The sequence below is a fragment of the Mytilus galloprovincialis genome, chromosome 10 (assembly GCF_965363235.1).
Source record: "Mytilus galloprovincialis chromosome 10, xbMytGall1.hap1.1, whole genome shotgun sequence".
NCBI lineage: Eukaryota > Metazoa > Mollusca > Bivalvia > Mytilida > Mytilidae > Mytilus > Mytilus galloprovincialis.
In genome coordinates this window covers 74,249,705-74,272,377 of record NC_134847.1, presented here as the reverse complement: position 1 = coordinate 74,272,377, position 22,673 = coordinate 74,249,705, and the positions used below count along the sequence as shown (strand labels likewise).

Here is a 22,673-nt window from a genome sequence, read left to right as displayed (position 1 = left end):
CTGATTTTAAAACTTAACTAACATCTTAAAACTAAAACAAATTAAAAAAATCGGTGCCTATTTGTGAACAAAAAACATCGTTAAGACTCTTTTTTCAACTCCTTAATTAATTATTTCCTTATTCTTATCTTAATTTCTAATAATAAACCTCATATTAAAGTGTTCATGAAAAATTTCAATTTTACTTTAAAGCTAGTTTTCCTTTAATATCAATTATCTATTTCACTTAAATTTTCTCATTACGTTCGTATGTCTCTCTTTTTTTTTTTTATTAATATCAATCTACCACAACAATACTAGTATGTAAATCCCTTAGGGCAAAACATGTTTATGTGCTATTTTCTGAAGATACTTCTCTTTTCCTATTAACAATATGTAAATATGGCGTAATCTAACACCATAAAAAAAAACTTGCACCATTTAATTACTAACATCACTTATGTTAATCAACCGAAGAAGGGGTTGGAATCTAAAATTATAGACTATTTGTTTTCTCTAAACAAATGTGCGTACACACTACCAACCTACGTAAACCCATAATTATCAATGGCTATAATACGCAAACAATGTATCCTCAATGTACCCTTAACTTCATCTACCAAAGGTTCTAAATCAACCTTAATTTACACCGGTGCTCTACTAATTTTACGTAAAACATATGTTTTCTAGAATAATTGAGTGTATCTTCAAAAAAACAACCCATAATATGACCAAAAACCACCATTAAATACGGAAAAAAATGCTAATGTATCAGACATTTTATCTTTTTACATATTTACTTTAAACGAAAAACTAGCTTCTCTAAACTTAAATTTTTTTTTTTAAGAATCATATATATAATTTATCCTATCTATTAAATAACAGCCCATAAAAATACATGTAGCACTTAAAAAAAAACCTTTTTTCTCTAATAAAAAAAAATGTGTATAATATTCATAATTTTTAAATTTACCTTAATACCTTAAAACACTAAATAAAAAGTTTTATTTGAATCACATCTCGTGAACAAACATCCGATTTTCAGCCTTTTTAAAATACGGCCTCAATCCCTTTAAAATTAAAAACTTTACTTAATATGTGTGCCATCCCTTGAAAAGCCATTTCTACTTGTTGTACTGACATAGAAATATCTTGATTTTCCATTAAGAAAAATGAAAGTAACTGAGTTCTTACCTTTTATATTCCTTCGCGTTATTTTAGACAATCCAAGTCGATCGTGGTCAAACGGCATCAAATCGTGACTTATGTGACGAAGTCAGTAATAGGATAAATATATTTTATTATGTAATTACAAAGTCAAGAATGTTTCTAAAGTTTAATTGTTCGAATGTTCACAAACTGTCTTTAAAGTTGAATTGTTCGAATGTTCAATATCTCACACGGGCACGTGATCGTATAGTAGTATAACTGTTCGTTCCTGTTACAGTATTTCGGATATTAAGCACATGAGTTCCAGCCTACCCACGAGGGGAGAGACCTTGACGGAATCTCCGTTATCAATCTGTCCTCTTCGAATTGTACCAATCTCCCTAATCGAATCCAAAGCTGGATCTTATATAGTTCAGAGGGGCCATCCATCAAGTTCAAAAATAGCCATAAATGTCAATAGTTGTATAGAGTAGTCTTGCTATTAAGTAATACATGTACTAGGTTGGTCAGTTGACAATGTTATTAACATCTGCGCAATGCAATTATATAAAGTCAGCAAAATACATGAACGATAATGTCTGCAAGGGTCAAATACATGTACTTGAAATTGTATTAATTATGTAACTAGTAGATTGGAACACAAATTGTGTTACACATGTATTTACTAGTTGTTTCAGTGATTACTGGTATTCACTTATTTTCTTTGTCATTTTTACAGCTATTTACTAACTTGATATTTTTGTTTTAAAATTAAAGACATAATCCAAGATACAAAATAAGAAAGTAAAAGGGTAGGTGTTTTAGGGCTGACTTAATTAAGGATAAATGAATATAAGGCACACCTTTATTTACCTCGATTTCAACCAAACTTTTACAGAAGCTTGTTTATGATCATAAGATAATATCCAGAAGTAAAGTCTGTAAAAAAAATCCCTCTTCGTATATTCCTAATAAATGGACTTGGTTTTTTCCCCCAGTTAACATTACATACACTCTGCGATTAATTTTTTTTTAAACATTTATTAGATTTCATTAACCATCCTGGATTTTAACCAAATTTGGACAGAGCACTAGTCAAAATATTTGATATTTTCCCCCATTTTTGTTGAGCCTGTGACTAACAGCTCAAGTAGGCGAGATACTGGGTTCTGCGAAACCCTTACAATTTTAAATCTGAATACATCGGTAACCTATCTCCAGCTAGGTGTTGAATTGAAGGTCACATGAATACGTATTCAATGAGGTCCAATTATTCACTTGCAAGTGCAACATCATCAACCATGTTTCTCTGCTTATTATAGTAAAATAGAACCAGATTGACTGCTAAAAGTGAATTATAATTTCACTATATAATTTTCATTAATGATTTAACAAACAAAAAAATCATATTTAATTTATTTTATATCTCGTAGCTAATGCTCTTACAACAAAACAGGTACATTTTAGGCTGATCACTTTTTAAGAGTACTCACTGATCTTCTATAGCTAGAATTACCATAACTTTTGACCAGCTTACCATATTACAACATTGTTTTAACAGTTAGTAAATAGGTGTAAAAATTCATTTTAAAATTAGTAATTACTGGTAATAACTGGGCCGTTTCAGGAATTACTTGTATTTACTAAGTACATCGGGGATTGCATGTAATTCCTAAATTTTAGTAATTACATGTTATTCCTAATTTTACCTATTTACTGTAACATATACATGTATATCATAATTTCATTCAAATAATATAAACATGTACTACCTGAAAGTTTGAACAGTCTGTGCAGTTTCTCCGTTTCATATGGTTCTTACATTCAACGTCAAGCGTTTCATGTAAAACTGCACCTAAAATAAAATGGATATGGATTTGAGCAAGAACAAATCAAATATGGTAAGGTAGCATTTTCAAAATCGACAAGGCTTGAAGTAACGAGATGTGAAATGTAAGATATATAAAAAGTATAATATTAATGACTTGCTGGACAATGACTTTCAAAATGTACATACGCCAACGTAAGCGGTCAACACTGGTATAGCATTTATCTTTGTAATATCAATTATGTCTTGGCATTTTACATTCGTATTGTTCTACATTAAAAATATATATATATATGTGGTTATATTCCATCTGCATGGCTTATATTATTTTTGTCAAGCCTAGATGGTCGAGTGATCTAGCGCGCCGCACAACAATTTGATGCCATGATATCTATGAAGCACGAGTTCGATTCCCGGCCATGGAAGAACTAAAATTTGTCTCCACCAATTTACAGATCTGACATTGTTGGGCTATTAGATAAAGGCAACAGTAGAATACCGCTGTTCGAAATTCATTAATCGATAGAGAAAAAACAAATCCGAGTTATAAACTAAAACTGAGGGAAACGCATCAAATATAAGAGAACTACGACACAACAGAAACACAACATTAAAATGTAACAAACACAGAAACGAACAATTATATAACAATGGCAATTTCCCTGACTTGGTACAGGAAATTTTAAGATAAAAATGGTGGGTTGAATCTGGTTTTGTGGCATGCCAAACCTCCCGCTTTAAATGGTATTGTTAATTATAACATTAAAATGGCAACGTTACAGGACAGGACTACAATACAAATAAATGGGAGAAAATATAGGACAGAGAAACAAACGATTAATAGCCAACAAAAGGTACCTGGTAAAAAATTTAATACGCCAGACGCGCACCACGTTCACACAAGACTAACCAGCGACGCCCAGATGAAAAAAGTTTGAAAGCCAAAACAAGTACAAAGCTAAAAAGCACTAAAGACCAAAGGTTCCAAAAAGTTGTGGCAATACGACCAGGGTTTTTCACCTGGGACAAGAACATCCTTTAATATTATTTAGCATTTAGAATAATACATACTTTTGCAAACAGTAAATTTTATAAATTGACTATATAAAAGATATACATGATTAAACTGAAGTGGTGACTAGCTACAGTCAGGATCCTTTACAATAGTTTATTTAGGTGAATTATATATACTAAATGTGTTTTAGCCTTGAATCACCATCCCTGTTAATCCGATGTATAAAATGTGTTGTTGAGTTCAGACGTACTTATATATATATTATATACAAATCAAGATTGAAAACAAGATCAAAATCTATATTGCGTTGGATATAAACCTCATTTTTATAAGTATGCATGCTAAAGAAAATTTCTTCGTAGAGAGGTCTCATACAGCACAAACAACATTTTTAAAAAGCTCAAAACAGTGTATTTTAACAGAACGGTTTTGACTAGCAGGTCGAACAACGGGTTTTCTTAAACCCTGTTGACTGCCATTGGTGATGAATACCATTACATTTTTAATTGTTCAGCTTTTGATAACTGTAGAAAACAATGTATTGCATTTTACTATAGAAAAAGACCAAGCACATTGAAGTTTTATGACTTCATGAATCCAACAAATGTACAGAACTGAACGAACTTATGTAAACTTATTAATGAGATCAATAACAAATTAAACTTTTCTGGGTGAACAATTGTGAATTCCTCTATCTACTTTCGTACATTATTTATTTATGTAATTGTATTGTACGCCCCCCTTTGCTGGCACTTTTTTTTTTTTTATAAAATGATTATAATCAGCCTAGACTTTGTGAATTTTGCTGTGTATTTAATTTTAATGCGACAGTTCTTCACTTATAAAGATATGTTTCGCTCGTATTCACTGTAATATATTATTGATTATGTCAAAGTTATGTGATTCGCTACGGTGGAGTTGACAAGTACGTCAAAAAAAAACCGTCACTCAGTCATTTTGAAATTCAGATTACAGTAACACATGTTTAGGCTAAGGATGACGCCTTCAAAGTATTGAGCAAGGACGTATTGACTTCTTTGTCACAATTCCACCCAACAGAAAAATTATACTCCATTACACTCTAAAAAAACCGGGCGTATTTTTTTTGGGGGGGGAGGGGGGGGGGGTGATTGCATGTGAATCCCAAATCTGACCGAATCCGAAGGTCTGTTCCGCCGAACTGATATACTGAATATTTTTTTCAAAGCCCGACTGCAACCGGCCTGCTGGGTGTGGCCTATATGACTCTATTTGTCGAACGTTATTCACAACTTCATTTTCGTTTCCGATTCATTCGTAGCCTTTTGGTTGATTTGTACCCTTCGCTTCCATTGTTGGGATAAACATTTCAACCATTGAATAGCCGTATATCTTGTTCACAACAAGAAATCTGTAAAGTTATGCTAACTAACCATACAACAAACGGGAATTTCTCATGTCCATTTTTTACTGACAAATTCCACTTCAAATATATTAAATAGTACATATAGCTTTGGATCCATTCAGTCATTTTATAATAGACAATCAATGTAGAGAATACGGCACCAAAAATGTCCAGCCCCTACACTTTAACTAAAATGCATTTTACACTTATTTTGTGTTTTTTAGCAAAAAAAAGGTCCCCAAAAATTTATTCCTTCGTCCCCCCTTTCCAAAATCCTGGATTCCGCCCCTGATCTCTATTCTTTTGTAATTTGTTTGTGATAATAAAGATATATAAATAAACTGATCCCCAGAAACAAAATGTATAACAAAATGGATCTTTATTATCAATTTAATTCGAACTCGTGTTATTGATATATCGTGGCACCAAATCGCATTGCACTATATCCGACGCGCAAACCACTCGACCACCTAGTACGGGGCGCCGAATGGGACTCTTGTGGTTTTGTACTCGAAATTCAAATTTGTACGGAAAAAAGTGAGTTTTGTTCAACAAAAATGAGTTCAGTTTATCAAAATTTGTAGAATACTACACATTTAAAATTTTGTCATACAAAATTATCTTTCAGTGGACAAAAGTCACTTTTGTCATGACAAAATCATTAACACAGACTTGACTTTTGTTACCTAATTTGAAAATTGGGAGACAAAAGTCAATTTTGTATGCAAATTAGTTTAGTATGGATTCTGTGAACCAAAGTCAATTTTGTCTCACAAAAGTCAATTTTGTCTCACAAAAGTCAATTTTGTCTCACAAAAGTCAATTTTGTCTCACAAAAGTCAATTTTGTCTTCACAAAAGTTAATTTTGTCTCACAAAAGTCGATTTTGTATGCAAATTGGTTCACAGAATCCAAACTAAACTAATTTGCAGACAAAATTCAATTTTTTCTCACAAAAGTCAATTTTGTCTCACAAAATGTTAATTTTGTCTCACAAAAAACAATTTTGTCTCACAAAATTGAATTGTGTCGTTGACTTTTGTGAGACAAAATTGACAAAATTGAATTTTGTCTCACAAAATTAAATTTTGTCTCACAACAGTCAATTTTGTCTCACAACAGTCAATTTTGTCTCACAAAATTGAATCTTGTCTCACACAATTGACTTTTGTGTTAATTTCTATATCAGGTAACAGAAGTCAATTTTGTATGCAAATAAGTTTATATTTGCATCACTTTTTGACAAAATTGACTTTTCTCGTGACAAAAATGAATTTTGTCTACAAAAATGAATTTTGTCTACAAAAGTGAATTTTGTCATCGCAAAATTGAAGTTGTCATAAAACAAGTCTGTAACACATAGTTTTATAAGACAAACATGATTTTGTTATGACAGAATTGAATTTGTACAAAACCATTCGGCGCCCCGTAACTTGGCTCAACAAAAATAAAGCTTCCAGTGACCGGCTGTTACCTTTCCTCGTCAGTATTAATCTAGCTTCGTAATACAGGACATGATATATAAGGCATGAAGATGAACGTGTTTCAGATCAGCTGAATTATCTATTGTAAAGGATCCTACACATTAATGCACGATACAGTCACAGAAATAACTACAACATAAGTACGTCTGAACCAGTGACGACTCTACAAAAGATTTAATCCATCGGATCACCATCAGTGAAATTGATACAAGGCTGTGTCTTTCAGCCTTGCATCAACATCACCGGTAATCATGGTTAGATAAAACATGCTACCATTAATGAAATGAAGAGTTTGCTGGAGTTTCTATCACTTTAACATTCAATAGAAATATCTGTTTTTGCAAGAACATTACCAGACGGAAATTAAATCAATTGCTGTAAATTTAGCCTTAATTCTTCAGAAAGGAAGCTTTATCCGGCAAATAAATTAAATATAAAAAAGAAGATGTGGTATGATTGCCAATGAGACAGCTATCCACAAAAGACCAAAATGACACAGAAATTAACAACTATAGGTCACCGTACGGCCTTCAACAATGAGCAAAGCCCATACCGCATAGTCAGCTATAAAAGGCCCCGATAAGACAATGTAAAACAATTCAAACGAGAAAACTAACGGCCTTATTTATGTAAAAAAAATGAACGAAAACCAAATATGTAACATATAAACAAACGACAACCACTGAATTTATAGTTACTTTGATAAACTGCCAATAAAAATTGTCTAATTGTCTTCTCCAGGTACTAGTATGATAAGTAAACAAAATCATGTGTCCACTATTATCTGGTCAAAACAAACTATGCCATCAACTCTCTTATTGGGAGTGAAACTGACTAGTTGCAAGTTCAAGACAACCCCTAGCAAGAAAAAAAATATTTAACCCGGGACAGTTGTGTAACAGTACAACATAAGAACGAACTATAAAATCAGTTGAAAAAGGCTTAACTTATTAGATGGATACAAATAGAAATACTACACAGAGTGGACATGGCCGGGTACTTGCAATTGTATATCCCAACAACAACAAAAAGACACTAAGTACAGATCTGATTGTACTCGCAGTTACTGACAGCTACTGCAAATCCACTAACAACTAATATAAAATAATCATGCATCTAAGACTTAGGAGTTATTATTGATCTGCTCACGTAATGTGTCAAATACTAAGTAATATCATCATCGATACAAGTATTGAAAGACATTTTCGATTTTCAAAAAGTTGTCATTATTACATACTTTTCCGTTTGGTAAAGTTATTGTAAAACAGATATTTCTATTGGATATTAAAGTGATAGAACCTTCAGCAAACTTTTAATTTCTTTAATGGTAACAAACAGTACAATGGGGGCGTTCAGAACAATATACCTTAATCAAAAATTCTAGAGAGAAGTAAGTGTTACGATATTTGATTTTGTGGAGCTCGAATAATCAAACGCTTAGTATTTTAACGACCAAATTCCAGAAAAAAGAGCTACTGTTCTCTCGAAATTAATTTAGCAGAATGATGCTATTTTGTTAAATGATAGTTAAATAACTTTAAACAAATATGCAAAAAGCATAATTTAAAGTTTTAAACGAGTAAATATACCTTTATTTTCCTTTGTACTATGAATAGAATACAAAACAACTGGTACAATAGTAAGTACAATAATTATCCCAGTCAAAATTAGTGTAATTTTTCTTCTAGTAGTCGCAATAGGGTAACACTTCTGTGCTTTTCTTCTAACGGGCAATTCCAGTTTCACTTCATTATTTCCGTCAATCTCAAAGTAGATATGCGAGTCCGAGTTGCTTGAATTATTGGCCTCCGTTGAACGTATGACATTACTATTCCTGTTATATTTTGCTATCTTAGCAATCCAAAAGTCGTTTTCATAGTGCATCATCATGGACGGGTATTTTCAGATATATTTGTTAGAATAAATAAAGTGTAGTTATATAATCAAATAAAGAGGAAATATTTAATTGTGTTTCGATTTCAGTCAATATATATATTATTTATAAATGCCTTATAGTTTTACCTAACATGGTCATAGGAATTTTCTCATTCAAAATCGTCTATATACACAGACTTGATATTTTAAGTTGTCTCTCGATAATCGAGCTTACAACCATTTTTATTATTTTTACAGACTTCGACGTCCATGTTTCCAAAAAGAGGAACTGGGGCAGTGTTACATTTGCTTGTCACGCAAAGTGTTCTTAAAATAGAACTTGTCTGTTACATACAACGTTTTCGATGCAGTCATGGGGCTTAATTTTATATATATACTAGAACACACCCATGATATCGCGGGTCTGTGACTGAATTAAAGAATATAACTATGCGTAAGCCTTATTTTAGTATTGGTACTGTCATCTGATAAAGTCATGCCGATTATAAGATGCACAGTTTTCTCTGCTTTCAACATCTTTCTGTTTGAACCCGTCGACCTGGAACTTATCAATTACTGGTGCTATTATTTATTTGGAAAACAAAATGGCCTGGAAAGGAGTATTTTTTAATCAACAGCATTGTCCTAGAATGTTAGTTATAAAGAAAGTTGAATTCTTTGATTCGCTGTTTGACGCCATTCCGGCTAACAAATTGAAAACTGTACATGCTGTACCTATACGCCTTATTTTAAGTCCAGATTTTTATTATTCGTATTGTCATCTTAGAAAGTCATACTGATTAAAATACTACAATCGGGAACAATGTGACAGTGATTGAATTTAGTTGTGTCAACCCTGTGATTACGACCCGTGTATATAGCAAAATCTTAAATACAGCGTTTGGTGCTGCGCCTGTCAGATGCGGAACGTACAGATAAGTTAATAGGTAACAGGTGAATATACTATTGGTATCGGTATCGGATTTGACCCGGAACTTCTTTATTATTGGCAATATTAATTATGTGGAAAACAAAAGGGTCTGGAGTGGTGTAATTTTTAATCAACAGCATTGTACTATATTAGTTATATATAAAGTTGAATTCTTTGATTCATCGTTTTTACGTGATGACGGCTGACAAATTGGACCTCGTAATTTTAGTATTATAGATACAAAAATATCGCTTGACTGTCGTGCGTGGATGTTAAAATATTGAAGAATACTTTAATTTCTTGTTCCGGGGTAACGGGATAAAGGTACATTTTAATGTTTATTCTCAGATAGGTAACCACATCTATGACGCGGAATTAGGGTCATAAACCTCGAATTTAGCATATGCTTAAATCATTTTAGCATATGCTAAATTATAATTTATGCATATACTAAAATGATTTTAGCATAAGCTAAATTCATTTTAGCATAAGCTGAATTCATTTTTGCATAAGCTAAAATCAATTTAGCATATGCTGAATTGTTTAGCTTATACATAAATGTTGGCGCGGAATCAAGGTCATAAATATTAAAATTAAAGTTTATTTTAGCATATACATAATGAATTTAGCTTATGCTAAAATGATTTTAGCTTATGATAAAATCATTTTAGCATAAGCTTAAATCATTTTAGCATAAGCTAAAATCATTTTAGCATAAGCTAAATTCATTATGTATATGCTAAAATAAACTTTAATTTTAATATTTATGACTTTGATTCCGCGCCAACATTTATGTATAAGCTAGACATTTCAACATATGCTAAGTTGATTTTAGCTTATGCAAAAATGAAAAAATTAAATTGGCTGGTCTTTGACTGGTCTGCTTTGAATTGTGGCGGTAATTTCTATGGCTTGTGGAGGGAAAAGGCTACTTCTCATTTTCAAATATCCATTACTTTATCATGATTATTCTGCTCTTCATCTTGGTCGACTTATCTGTTGATAGAATTCTTAGTTTTCTGTCGTTTCAAACATGTTTGAAAAAGGTTTCGTCGAATTTTAAGCAATGAACGAACAATCAAGTACAGTGATTGATTTTGCTTCGGTTCATCACCTGTCTATGTGGCTATCTGATCCATCTGTGTCATGTAGGCCTCTAAAAAAACAAAAAACGAAATCATTATTTACAAATTTACAGATAATAGATATAAAAAGATGTGGTATGAGTGCCAATGAGACAACTCTCTATCCAAGTCAGAATTAGTCAAAAGTAAACCATGTTAGGACAAAGTACGGCTTCAACACGGAGCCTTGGCTCACACTGAACAGCTAACTTAAAATGGCCCCAAGTTGACTAGGCTAAAACTATCAAACAGCAAAACCAACGATCTAATCTATGTGAAAAGTCAGAAATGAAAAACTTTGCTTTAGAATTTGTACAATGTGTATGGTTGTAAAAAGCATTACAGAAACTATTAATTAGAATATTTGATAAAATTAATGTTAAACTGTTCAGGACGTTCATAAACTGCTTCATACAAGGTAGCAGATTAGAAATTGTACGATTGGTATGGCTTTGAAAGGCATGTCAGAACTTAACTTCTAAATGTAGTAGAAAGAGTTGAAAAGGGACAATGCATGCATGTAAATTACATAAACAGATATTAAAGTAATGCCTAATCTCATTTGACATCAAGATAGCAGTTTGTCACTAAGGTTTCAATTTGAGCCATGACCTGAATGTTAATATATTCCAAGATTATATATTTTGATTTATAGGATCACCATGGATAAGATGATTATAAGTTTGTTTACATTTGTTATCGGTAAGAGTAACATTTATCCTTCGTGAGATTTTTTTTCCATTGCAGGTTCTCACAAAGAATCGAATTAAGGTTGCGATTACAACTGTATAATGCAAATAGTTTTAACATTTTATATGCTCAATATTTAGTATTTGAAGGTGGACTGGTTTTACAGGGAAATTAAAAATGACAGCATATTATGATGACCCAAAAATGTAGGTCTATGTATGAAAACAACACGTTTTAATGGAAACGTGATCTGTCTGAACGCCAACTGTTGTTGCGGAGGATACTTCATTTTTGAGTAAACAAAAGCTCCCTCAAATTATTAAATTCCATTTCTTTCTGGCTTGAATTGGTATCTTTGGTAAAGTTTATCTTTTAATTTTAATTTAGATATTTATTTACTTAGGAAGATATATCAAAAGCAAGCATTATAAACTGTTATTATAGCACGATTTTCATCCAGTTCTTGGTGGGGTAAAAGTTGGTAGGTCATTAGTTTTAAAGTAGTGTTTTGTAGACTACGAACACCTCAGAAAGTAAGTTCAATGGTTTTTGCCGTACAAGGAGCTTCACCAATCAACCCAAACAGTTTCTTTAGAACAGATTGTACCGCCGAATGATGATATATCTATTCCCTATCAATCATTACGATTAACCATCCAAGAAGTGTTAGTTGATCGATATTGATAAATAGTTCATAAAAAAATTGAAGAATAATGAAATATCATTGAAAACGTATTAGTGCTGACAAATCGGATACTTGATAATACTATGGTCACGTACTGGATAGTCCAACTGAGGCAGTGTTGGTACAAAGAAAAAAGAAACAAATTCCAACGAAAATTCGAAACGGAAGGTCCTTTATTAAATGGGAAAATAAAAAGCTCAAACACATCAAAAACAACTGTCATTTCCTGACTTGGTACAGTCATTAGTAATTCTGTATGTAGAAAATGGTGGATTTAGCTTGGCTTTATAGCTATTAAACCTTCTCTTGAATGTATTATATTGACACCAATGTATGAGAAAACAAATAGGCATACATGTTATACTAGGTAAAAATGTCGAAAATTGGGGAATAGCAGTCAATATTGAGTTATATTTTTATCACTATAAAACAAACAAACATGTCAACAAAGAAAAACAAGATTCAAAACTCCATAACACAATAACACAATGGTGGAATATATAAATACAAAGCCACGCCAATTTACTTTAACGAGGTATTAAACTTTATTTAAATTAAAATGTCAACTACTTTCAGGAATAGCGTGTGTGTCCTCAATCTCTAACTGTCCAAAGGACTGGGCAGAATATCGTGGCGAATGTTTCCTGTTCAGTATTGATAGGAGGACTTGGGTTGACGCACAAGTAAGATTTTATTTTAAAATTCTACTAATGATTTGGTTTTGTAGTCTGTATCTTTATGCCAAACTATCTTTTTGAGAACAAACATAATATGAAAAAGGAAATATCAAATGTTTCTTTAATGATAATTCTAATGTTCCCCTTTATTCTAAAGGCTATTTCAATTTTTTTTTTAGAATAAATCTAACGTCTGGGGCTCATTTAAGTTGAAATCGTGCATTTATGATATCAGTTCACAAAGCAACTTGAAGAGATAAAACTTATCCAAAGAACAATAAGGGAATGTTAACTTTCACTAGCTCTATAACAAGTCTCAGCCAGTTTCATATGAAGTTTATTGGTAGTAATATGAATTAGGATAACTCAGTTACCCTCAATTCCTTTTTACAGACAATCCACGGGACTACTGGTGCACTTTGCATTATACTTTAAATTTCCGTTGAAATGATGCAAAATAAAAAAGAGTCACCGACTTAGTTTTTACGGTATACATCATTCACAGTCGTGTTCTTTGTGAAATAATCCCTCAAAACCTTGAAATAAACGTAACATCGACGCGTTGCAGGCCATAACACGTTGTTTTTTGACGTTTTTCACTACCAACAACTTAATAAATTGGTTATTAGACAAAAAACGCATTTATCGTGTAAAAAGTGGGTTCCAACTTCCGGAATCGCCCCCACCTGGATCCGCTACAGCCATTTCTATTGGTGAAACAATTTAAGTAATTACATAATTATGTTCGAACATTTTGTTTTTTGTTTCAGAGAAACTGTCGAACCCATCAAGCGTATTTGGTTACAGATGACAATGCAGAAAAACACAATTTTATCAGACAAATTCTCAGTGTCTTAGACGGTAAGTAAGAATACGTTTAGATGTAGAAGATTAACAAGGCAGTTACCAAATAACGATAAAATTTGAAAACATGTTGGGGTCTTCGAATATTACGTTCCCTTCATCACGCTATTATTCTGTATGTTTAAATAATTTATAGATTTAGTAAATTTGTTAATTATACTTTTTAAAAGAGAGTCGAATTATACCAAATAACATTCAAACTCATAAGTCGAAAACAAAGAGTTAACGCAAAGCCAAATAAACGAAACACGACCAAAAACACAAACAACAGTATACAAAACACAACATAAAAACTAAAGAATAGGCAACACGAACCCAAGCATAGGAATGGGGGATGTTCTTATGCGTTTCAGGAGGGTACGTAGATCCCACCCCACACGCGAGCCTTTATGTTACTCCTGTACGTTTTATCAAACGATCAGATATCACAGAATAAAACATGGGTAAGTTATTCTTGTATTTCACTAAAACATCTTCAATAAACCATCGGTAAAAATACCAATGAAGGGTAAGCAGATCCTGCTACATATGTAGCACCCTGAGTAATACTCGTTTTTATATGTAGACTACTCAGTTATATATGAATTCTTTTAAAAATGCATAATAAAACTATTTCATATACAATATTTTACACTTTATATAATGCATATTATATCTTGCTACAGTGTTAAGACTAAAATTCTTTACAGAGAGTCGTGGTTTAATGGTTAGTGCATCCGTGACTACTAATACAAAGGTTCCTGGTTCGATTCCAGGATGAAAATTTCAGGGACTGAATTTCGGCTCTGCCTTGACACCATTTGCGAGTATGGTCTTGAGGAAACAATGATAGTCCGTCGGAATGGGACGATAAATGGCTGGAACGTGTTAAAAGAGAGCCATATCTCTTGCACGTAAAAGACACCCTTGTAGTTTTCGAAAAAGAGCAGGCGAATGCCGCAACAAGGCAGCACTCGCACCCGCAAAGTCGAAAGGGATAAATATTAGTTGCAATAACTTGTTTCCAAATTCACTTTAAATAAATATGTTTAAACTTAAACTAAAATTCTGATTTTGGCCTAAGTTATAGTCAACAATGATATGAATCTGTCTTATTTAGAAATTATAAACTGTACTTTCAGGAGAAAGAATACAAAACTTTTTTGTTGGAGCAACAGATCAAGCATTTGAAGGACAGTGGCGTTGGTTAGAAACTGGTGTCCCACTAAAAGGTTATACCGCCTGGGGACCAGGAAAACCAGAAAATAATGTCACACTTGCAAACAAACAGAACTGTTTGATGTATTACTGGGTTGATGATGACGTGTTTTGGACTGACCACGATTGTTCTGATAGACATGTTCATTTCATCTGTGAAAAACAGTAAGTACCAACATTAAAATTGTATAATCAAGATTTTCCATTCTTAAAAAAAAACCCAACAACATTGAAATGGAAGAGTCAACTGTACATTTATTTGTTTCGTGTAAAATCTAAGGATAATTTTCCCCTTTGCGCATTTACCTTTATATGAAAAGGTCGTTTTATGAAGGTACGATCCTTTATAGTCATGCATTTTGTGTTATAAATATATAGCGGGTATTTAAAGCATAGAACATGTGTTCAAGGCCTGCACAATTTAGTAAAACTCCAACGAATTCGACTAAAGTGTCATAAAATGCAGTCTTAAAAAAGTTCATTTTTGATTTTATACATGTGTTTTAGTTCCTTTAAAAGCCAAAATAATATATATGAAAGTATGACGATTTTATTGTTTGATAATCATTTGAAAATGATCTTTCTATACAGTAATTAATTGAGCATTATGATTTCATGGTTTATTATTTATAACAAGCCGGGTATCCGTGTTGAGTTTTTCTTAAAACTACATGTATAGTGTATTTTGAATTATAGAAATATAACAACATTTTTAAAAAAGTTTTCAAATTTTTTTTTCAGGGCTACAGATTTTCAAAATAATACACAGATTATCGGATAAAGCAAGTTATTCCAGGACATTTAGGCATTAAATGGTGTCAAATTAAACATCTTGTTTCTTTTAATTCAAGCTTCAAACAGAAAACAGGAAAAATACCACTAAAAGAACAAATCGAAAGAAGGGAAATTTGGAAGGATATAAACCTAAAATGAAGAAAATTGGTTTGAAAATGTACACTTTATACTAAACAACACTTCCGTGTTGACATGAATATCAATCATAATTATGGTCATTTTTATAAATGTCCTGTTACAAAAGTATGATTTTTTCGAAATACTAAGGGTGTTCATATCCCATGCATGGATAACCTTATCCGTATTTGGCACCATTTTTTGGAAATTTGGATCCTCAATACTCTTCAACTTTTTACTTGTTTGGCTTTATAACTATTTTGATCTGAGCGTCACTGATGAGTCTTATGTAGACGAAATGCTCCTATATCTCGTATCAATGTATAAGCATGGTACCGTACTACATTTTTAGAAACTCATACAAAGTGCTGCGAATCAAGTCTTACAGACAGAGTTCAATTTTAGCAGTGAGTCACTCACCGTTGTAGAGTATGTCCCTTTACAACTTGGTAAATTGATTTTTCCCCCCTCAAACTTAAGTTTTGCTAATCAAAATTATATAAAACTCGATAAAAATGTCGAGAACCAAAACTAGCAGACAGAGTGAGATTTCAGACAGTGAGTCACATACCGTTCTAGAGTTTTGCCTCTTTTCAACTTGGAATTTTACAAAGCTTGAGCGGGGGAATTCGTGTCCTTAGATAGATTCTTCTTTTATTAATTGTTATGTTTATATGATGCTCAGTCGAATCCACTCAAACAATATTTACGAAATTCAAACGGATTATAATAATCAATTTATTTAGAAGAAACACGACATATTTTTTAATTCAAAGGGCATTTTAACATGACATTTGATGTTGAGGAATATGCTTTACACTATATTTACCATTCTCTGGTCGTAAAAGGCTGTACAAATGTTAACAAAATAACCCCCAATATGCTTGTTCAAAGCATACTTATTCACTTTCAAAACGATATAATTGTTTGAAGTATACACGAACACTTTAACAACCCTATGATTTTTTAAAGGATACTCAAACACTTTTAAAATGAGGTGAATGTTGCAAAGAACACCCATATCTTTTTTATGTTTTTGACATATTCCCCGTTGCCATTCTAAATTTTATATTTTACTTTTACAACACTAGTATTGCTCAAACTTTTTTAAGGACCCTCATACACTTTCATAACAATATGGGTTTTTTTTCAAGCAATCGAGATTGTAATCTTTCAATTAGTGACATGTGTTTTCCTGAAAATTAGAAAACTTCATACTAATAATAGGATACAATTTTCAATGCATTATTCGGAACCTCTAGTTTACTTTGTTTTAAGTGCATATTTAATTTCCTCTTACTAACATTGAATATTGAATGCTCTTATTTTTTCTACGAGAGTGTAACCTTCCAATAACATTTAAATTACTATAAATTTAAGATTAACCTTCCTTCATATACCGTTATTTTTGCATACGGCCTACCTTACTAGCATACTGTGATTTCGTCAGCAATACTAAGCAACCAAACAAAAGCGACTATATAATCATTTCTTAACCAAAATGAGACTACATAGAATAGAAATCCCGATTGTGTTTGTACAGTCAATCAACGGCGCAAAAAATCCTACATCCCTGAATTATTTTTTTTGGGATGTGACATCAAATGGCTGCTATACTTTATAGACCACAAAAATAATTGGTTCCGAGATTTTCTGCATTTAAGGAGTTGCATTGGATAATATAACTGTAACAGTATTGTTGATTGCAAAATTGAATTTGATACACAAATTTGTGTTTATGTTTTAGTTAAATGATCTTCAAAGTATCAATATTTATGACAAATATCATAGCGACAGAGTCACAGAATAAGAATTATGAGACAAAAGATACTTCAACGAATGTAACTTAATATATGAATTCATATATAACAATATATATTTCAGATAGAGCGGAATATTATAGAAGCAGTATTCAAGTCCTGATATTAAGAGATTCATAAACATAGCCATCCATTTTAGTTGTGCAAAATTAACAGTCTCGAGTGCAATAGTAGAACCTTTATGAATATATTCATTCAGGTCTGAAATCTTATGTGCTGCTTTAGTACATACATTGGTTGACATAGAATTTTAATGTCAGCTTAGGTAATATGATAACAAAACTGTGTCGTATCAATAGAAACATTTATAGATATGACTGTCTACGTTTACATAAGGTCAAATGAGTGACCCAAAGTTGAGAACTTGAAACCAGAACTAAGTTATCTATCAGAGTGAGACAGCAAATATGGAAAGGGCATTTTTTTGTTTATTTACAATTGTCATCGGTAAGATTTTACTATAATTACCAATTCAGATTAATCATGCTTATCAATTCTATTATAATGACTAAGTTTAAAGAAAATTTTAACAACTGCACGTTTGAACCTTATTTAATATTCTATAGAAAACAACAGATGTAAATTTAGAAATTCAATATACCTGATAAAAGATAACCCATCTTAACGAATCCATATTCCCTTCGTTATATACAAATTGTAAGACAAACAATTTAATATTCATGATAAAAAAACATATAGTAAGTTTGAATTTTGGCATTGTTTTGTCATGAATCTATGAAGACAGTTCAAACTATATATCAACCCGCCAACGAATTTGCATTCATCACCAATGTTTCATTAATGTCCAAAATAAAACAATGAAGGACAATCATCATGTTTTCTCTAAATGGCAAGTGGGCTACCAGAGGCCAACTGTGATAAAATCAGGAATTCGGCAAAAAGTATGGTTTCAGTTCACATTCCGTCCAATCCATGACGCTTATTTTACAATATCTAAAGAAATACAACAAACAGACGAAAAAACATTCTCAAGGGTGGGTTAGGTTGGGTTATTTTTGGTGTCTCTTCAGTTCAAATCACGCAATGAACAAATCACAAAAGCATGCAATTTTATATCAAATAAAACGGGGTAACCGCTTATGAAATAATATAAGTTAAAAGAAAAAGGCGCTCAAAATCTTAATTAAAGAAAAGTTAACTCTAGTTTAGCAGACGATAATCTCAATTTATGAAATAGATTTAATGCTAAATGATTAAATATTATTAATATCATGAACATCAAAATATTCAATTCTTTTAAGAACCTTTGATAAAAATATAAAGAATTAAATAAATTAAGTCGTCCCCATTTTTTATTAAATTTAATATTATTTTATACTTCATTAAATTAAAAGTAGCAGTATGTAATTTTTGTTTTTGTTCTTTTTTATATCTACAAATTTTAATTTCGATTATTTTTCTGCTCTATAATTGCGTTATTCTATCCTTTATGTAGGTCTAATTAATAAAGCAACAAAGCAATGTGTTGCTCGAGGTGCACGGTTTCGAAGATAAATACAGTACGTACATGTATAGCTGTACTACACTTCACCACAAATAAAACAGATCGTAATTAATGTTATGACGACAACACGCGTTTTCGTACTATCCTTCCTTAGAGTATACGATTCATCAGCTAACAACACCAATTTAACAACGACGACAACCTTTAATCAGAAACAAAAATGTGTCATTTGACCTATATGGCATATGTCGTGTTTATAAAAGAAAACCGTGAACACATGTTGTATCTGTCTATTTTAATAAAAAACATGTACACTTGCAGCTAAAAAACATTATAACGTTCTGATATTATTTTCAGGGATAGTTCTTGTAGCAGCAGTGTCTAAGTGTCCTAAAGACTGGGCAGAATTTAACAACGAATGTCTATTTTTCAGTTATGACAGAAGAAACTGGTTGGATTCTCAGGTAATGAAATGAAAATTATGGGAATTTTGTTTGTTGCCTCTGATACATGTTTGTTACTGACAATCATTCCTTATTTCGTTTGTGTATATATTGATATATAGACTAGGTGCAATTATATGATTTGATGTAATTGGCATACAACATAATTTAACACCAAAACCAAAATCTTATAAATCAGTGGTTATCTTTTGTTACTGTCTTCCATATATGTTTAAGTGTATTGTTTAATGTTTCAAATGTATATGTGACCGCGTTTAAATGTATCCGGTATGTTTAAAGAACTATCCTCTCGACCCAACGAACGAGCTCTAGGTGGCTACATCTGTTAATTTTCTATCCTATTTGCCCTTGTGTCCTTATACAAAATAACAAAAAAAAGGCTTTCAGAAACTAAATAATATCTTATTTAAAAGCAAACATAACTGATTGATACTTTCCTCTGCAGTACTTTTTAATGCAGCCACACGACAAAATATGTAATTACGAAGTAACTTTATAAGCATAAGTAACAGCTATAAGCAATAGACCATTGAACTTCATAGAAATCCTACCCTACTGAAAAACAATGTTTGACCTTTTAAAATATACTCGTGCAATATCTTTTATTTCTAACATTCAGAAAAGTTGTCGAGCTCAAAACGCCTATTTAGCAACAGATGACAGTGCAGACAAACATTCCTTCATTAGACAGATTGTCAGCGTATTAGACGGTAAGATTGCAGAATGATAATGTGTAGGTTGCACTTATGTTTAAAAAGACAAAGAGATTTTCGATAGGAAATCCTTTCGCGGATAATGATTTTTAACAATAAATTTAAATTTGTTTCCGAAAGAGGCTTGGTTTTTGAAACAGCTGTATTTACAAAGTGTAACCTATTCTTTTCTTAATTATTTGTTTTAAAACATATCAAACTGATATCTATACACACTTATCTATCATTTCAATTTTTATATGCTTATAAAACCGAGAAGTATGCTACGTACATCATGAAAATTAGAGTCAAAATGACCTGTGAATACTATTCCAGAGGTGAAATTTTAATTCAGCGATGCAATATTTCTATATTCACCCGTATTTTTATGGCAATTACAGTACATTTTAAATAAACTTCACATACGAAAAAAAATACTGAACTCCGAGGAAAATTCATAACGGAAAGTCCCTAATAAAATGGCAAAATCAAAGGATAAAACACATCAAACGAATAAACAACAAAGTGTCTTACTTAACTGTCGGTTAAATGCCTGGATACGATGGAGTTCCAAGAGGTTAGACAATGACACTCCATAAACCAAATAAGTTCTGATTAAAACTAAATGTAACTAAAGCCGGAAAGTTTTGGATGAAATACAGATTTACTTTCTAAGATGTAAGTTATTACTTTTAAAGGCGAACGGATTAAAGCTTTCTACATTGGAGCATCTGATCAAGCATTTGAAGGACAATGGCGTTGGTTGGAAACTGGTGTCCCACTGAAAGGTTACACTCAATGGGGACCAGGAAAACCAGAACCTAATGCTACACTTGCAAACAATCAAAATTGTATGATGTATTACTGGGTTGATGATGACCTATATTGGACTGATCATGATTGTAATGACAGAAATGTTCATTTCATCTGTGAGAAACAGTAAGTTTACTATGTACTATGTCGTCAGAAGTCCGGTAATAGTCAGTCTATATAAATAAATATTGTATAACTAGTTAGTTATCAAAGGTACTTGGATTATAATTTAATACGTCAGTCGCGAGTGCTGTCTACATAAGACTCACCAGTGACGATCAGTTCATAATAGTTATTAAACCAAACAGGTAAAAAGTTGAAGACATACTTCTGAAAAGCTACGAATCATCTGCGAATAAAAATTATATCTATGTTTACCCAATAGATAAATAAAATTAACACTAAAATGATTTGCTTCGTGAAGTTGTTTTAATTCGTCGTACAAACGACACGTTGAAATTAATATCGGTTATTTATTCCTACATAAGTTAACAAGACTCATAGAATCGATTCCATGAAAGTTCATTTTCAAAGTTCCCTGATTCAGTTCTTAATGGTGTTGGAATCTCACAAAAGGATACATTGTCAAAATTTTACCTAAATAAAGATATGTATTCGAAGTGTATCACCCCTTTTACCTGGTAGAGCTCTTTCATGGCCAAATTGTTTAACTTGCTGAAATATTTATAGAGTTCAACTGCTAGTTGGAATTATGTAATTTGTTTAGTAGCATTTTTGGTTAATTCAGCCTCGACGGACTTAAACCTCAGCTTATATTTATGTTCGCGTAACAATTTATTTACTTGTCTTTACAGAGAGTTAATTAAAATACTTGTATTTGATTTACAGAGCTTCAGACTTCCAAAATTCAACACAGATTATTGGAAGAAGATAAAGCTGTCATCAGTAAATACTACAACCAATAAGCTGACAATGGACTTTTACAATATAATAATAAATTTTTGTTGTAACTGAACATTTATGATTTCAAAGGAAGTATACAAATCTCTAAAATGTAATATGAGAATTGTTTAAAATGGACAAAACAATATATGGAAGGTTTTTTTTCACTTGCTTCGTTGATTGATAGTGTTTAGTTATGTCAGTTATGATAGTGCCCCTTTTTGAAGTTGTCTTCGAGATTTTGTTTGTACTTTTTTAAGTGCAATATAAGTTAACCTGAATTTTGTTCACATATCATTTTCTATATAATGGAATTATATGAGACAGTCGCACAATTGAGAGGCTTAGCCAGCAATAAAACAGGTTAATCCACCACTTTTTACACGAGAAACTGCCTGTAAAAAGTCAGGAATATGACAATAACTGTCCATTCGTTTGATGTAATTTTAACTTTTGATTTTGCCATTCGATTATGGACTTTCTGTTTTGAATATTCCGTGGAGTTATTATTTTTATTATTTTCTTTTTTTCTGTACTGAGATCGTAATCTATAGCTTTGAGCAATGTTCCCTTTGGAGTCCTAATCAACAAATTCCTTATCATCTCGAGTGTAAAACTGCTTTTAACTGATATCGTCTCTTCGTGTTATTTTACGAAAAATGCCGTTTTTTTATGTTTTTACCTTCTTCTTTGTAAGAAGCAATGCATAGAGGACAGCAATT

At 31.8% G+C, this 22,673-nt stretch overlaps 2 protein-coding genes across 2 annotated transcripts; both read left to right on the top strand.

Moving 5' to 3' along the window:
* Nucleotides 1–11,337: 11,337 nt before the first annotated feature.
* LOC143049339 (perlucin-like protein) lies at nt 11,338–15,710 on the top strand. The gene is made up of 5 exons (XM_076223013.1): nt 11,338–11,471; nt 12,721–12,827; nt 13,592–13,682; nt 14,807–15,047; nt 15,624–15,710. The coding sequence occupies exons 1-5, from the start codon at nt 11,432–11,434 to the stop codon at nt 15,661–15,663; spliced, it is 519 nt and encodes a 172-aa protein (XP_076079128.1). The 5' UTR covers nt 11,338–11,431; the 3' UTR covers nt 15,664–15,710.
* A 2,201-nt stretch (nt 15,711–17,911) lies between these two features.
* On the top strand, nt 17,912–22,118 carry LOC143048366 (perlucin-like protein). Its single transcript, XM_076222019.1, has 5 exons — nt 17,912–18,061; nt 19,437–19,543; nt 20,163–20,253; nt 20,934–21,174; nt 21,898–22,118. The coding sequence occupies exons 1-5, from the start codon at nt 18,022–18,024 to the stop codon at nt 21,941–21,943; spliced, it is 525 nt and encodes a 174-aa protein (XP_076078134.1). The 5' UTR covers nt 17,912–18,021; the 3' UTR covers nt 21,944–22,118.
* Nucleotides 22,119–22,673: the final 555 nt, after the last annotated feature.

Coding starts and splice junctions, on each gene's coding strand:
- LOC143049339 (XM_076223013.1), top strand. CDS start 11,432: ATGGATAAGATGATTATAAGTTTGTTTACATTTGTTATCG. Junction 11,472..12,720: donor TTTGTTTACATTTGTTATCG/GTAAGAGTAACA, acceptor AACTACTTTCAG/GAATAGCGTGTGTGTCCTCA. Junction 15,048..15,623: donor CATTTCATCTGTGAAAAACA/GTAAGTACCAAC, acceptor TTTTTTTTTCAG/GGCTACAGATTTTCAAAATA.
- LOC143048366 (XM_076222019.1), top strand. CDS start 18,022: ATGGAAAGGGCATTTTTTTGTTTATTTACAATTGTCATCG. Junction 18,062..19,436: donor TTTATTTACAATTGTCATCG/GTAAGATTTTAC, acceptor TATTATTTTCAG/GGATAGTTCTTGTAGCAGCA. Junction 19,544..20,162: donor GAAACTGGTTGGATTCTCAG/GTAATGAAATGA, acceptor TCTAACATTCAG/AAAAGTTGTCGAGCTCAAAA.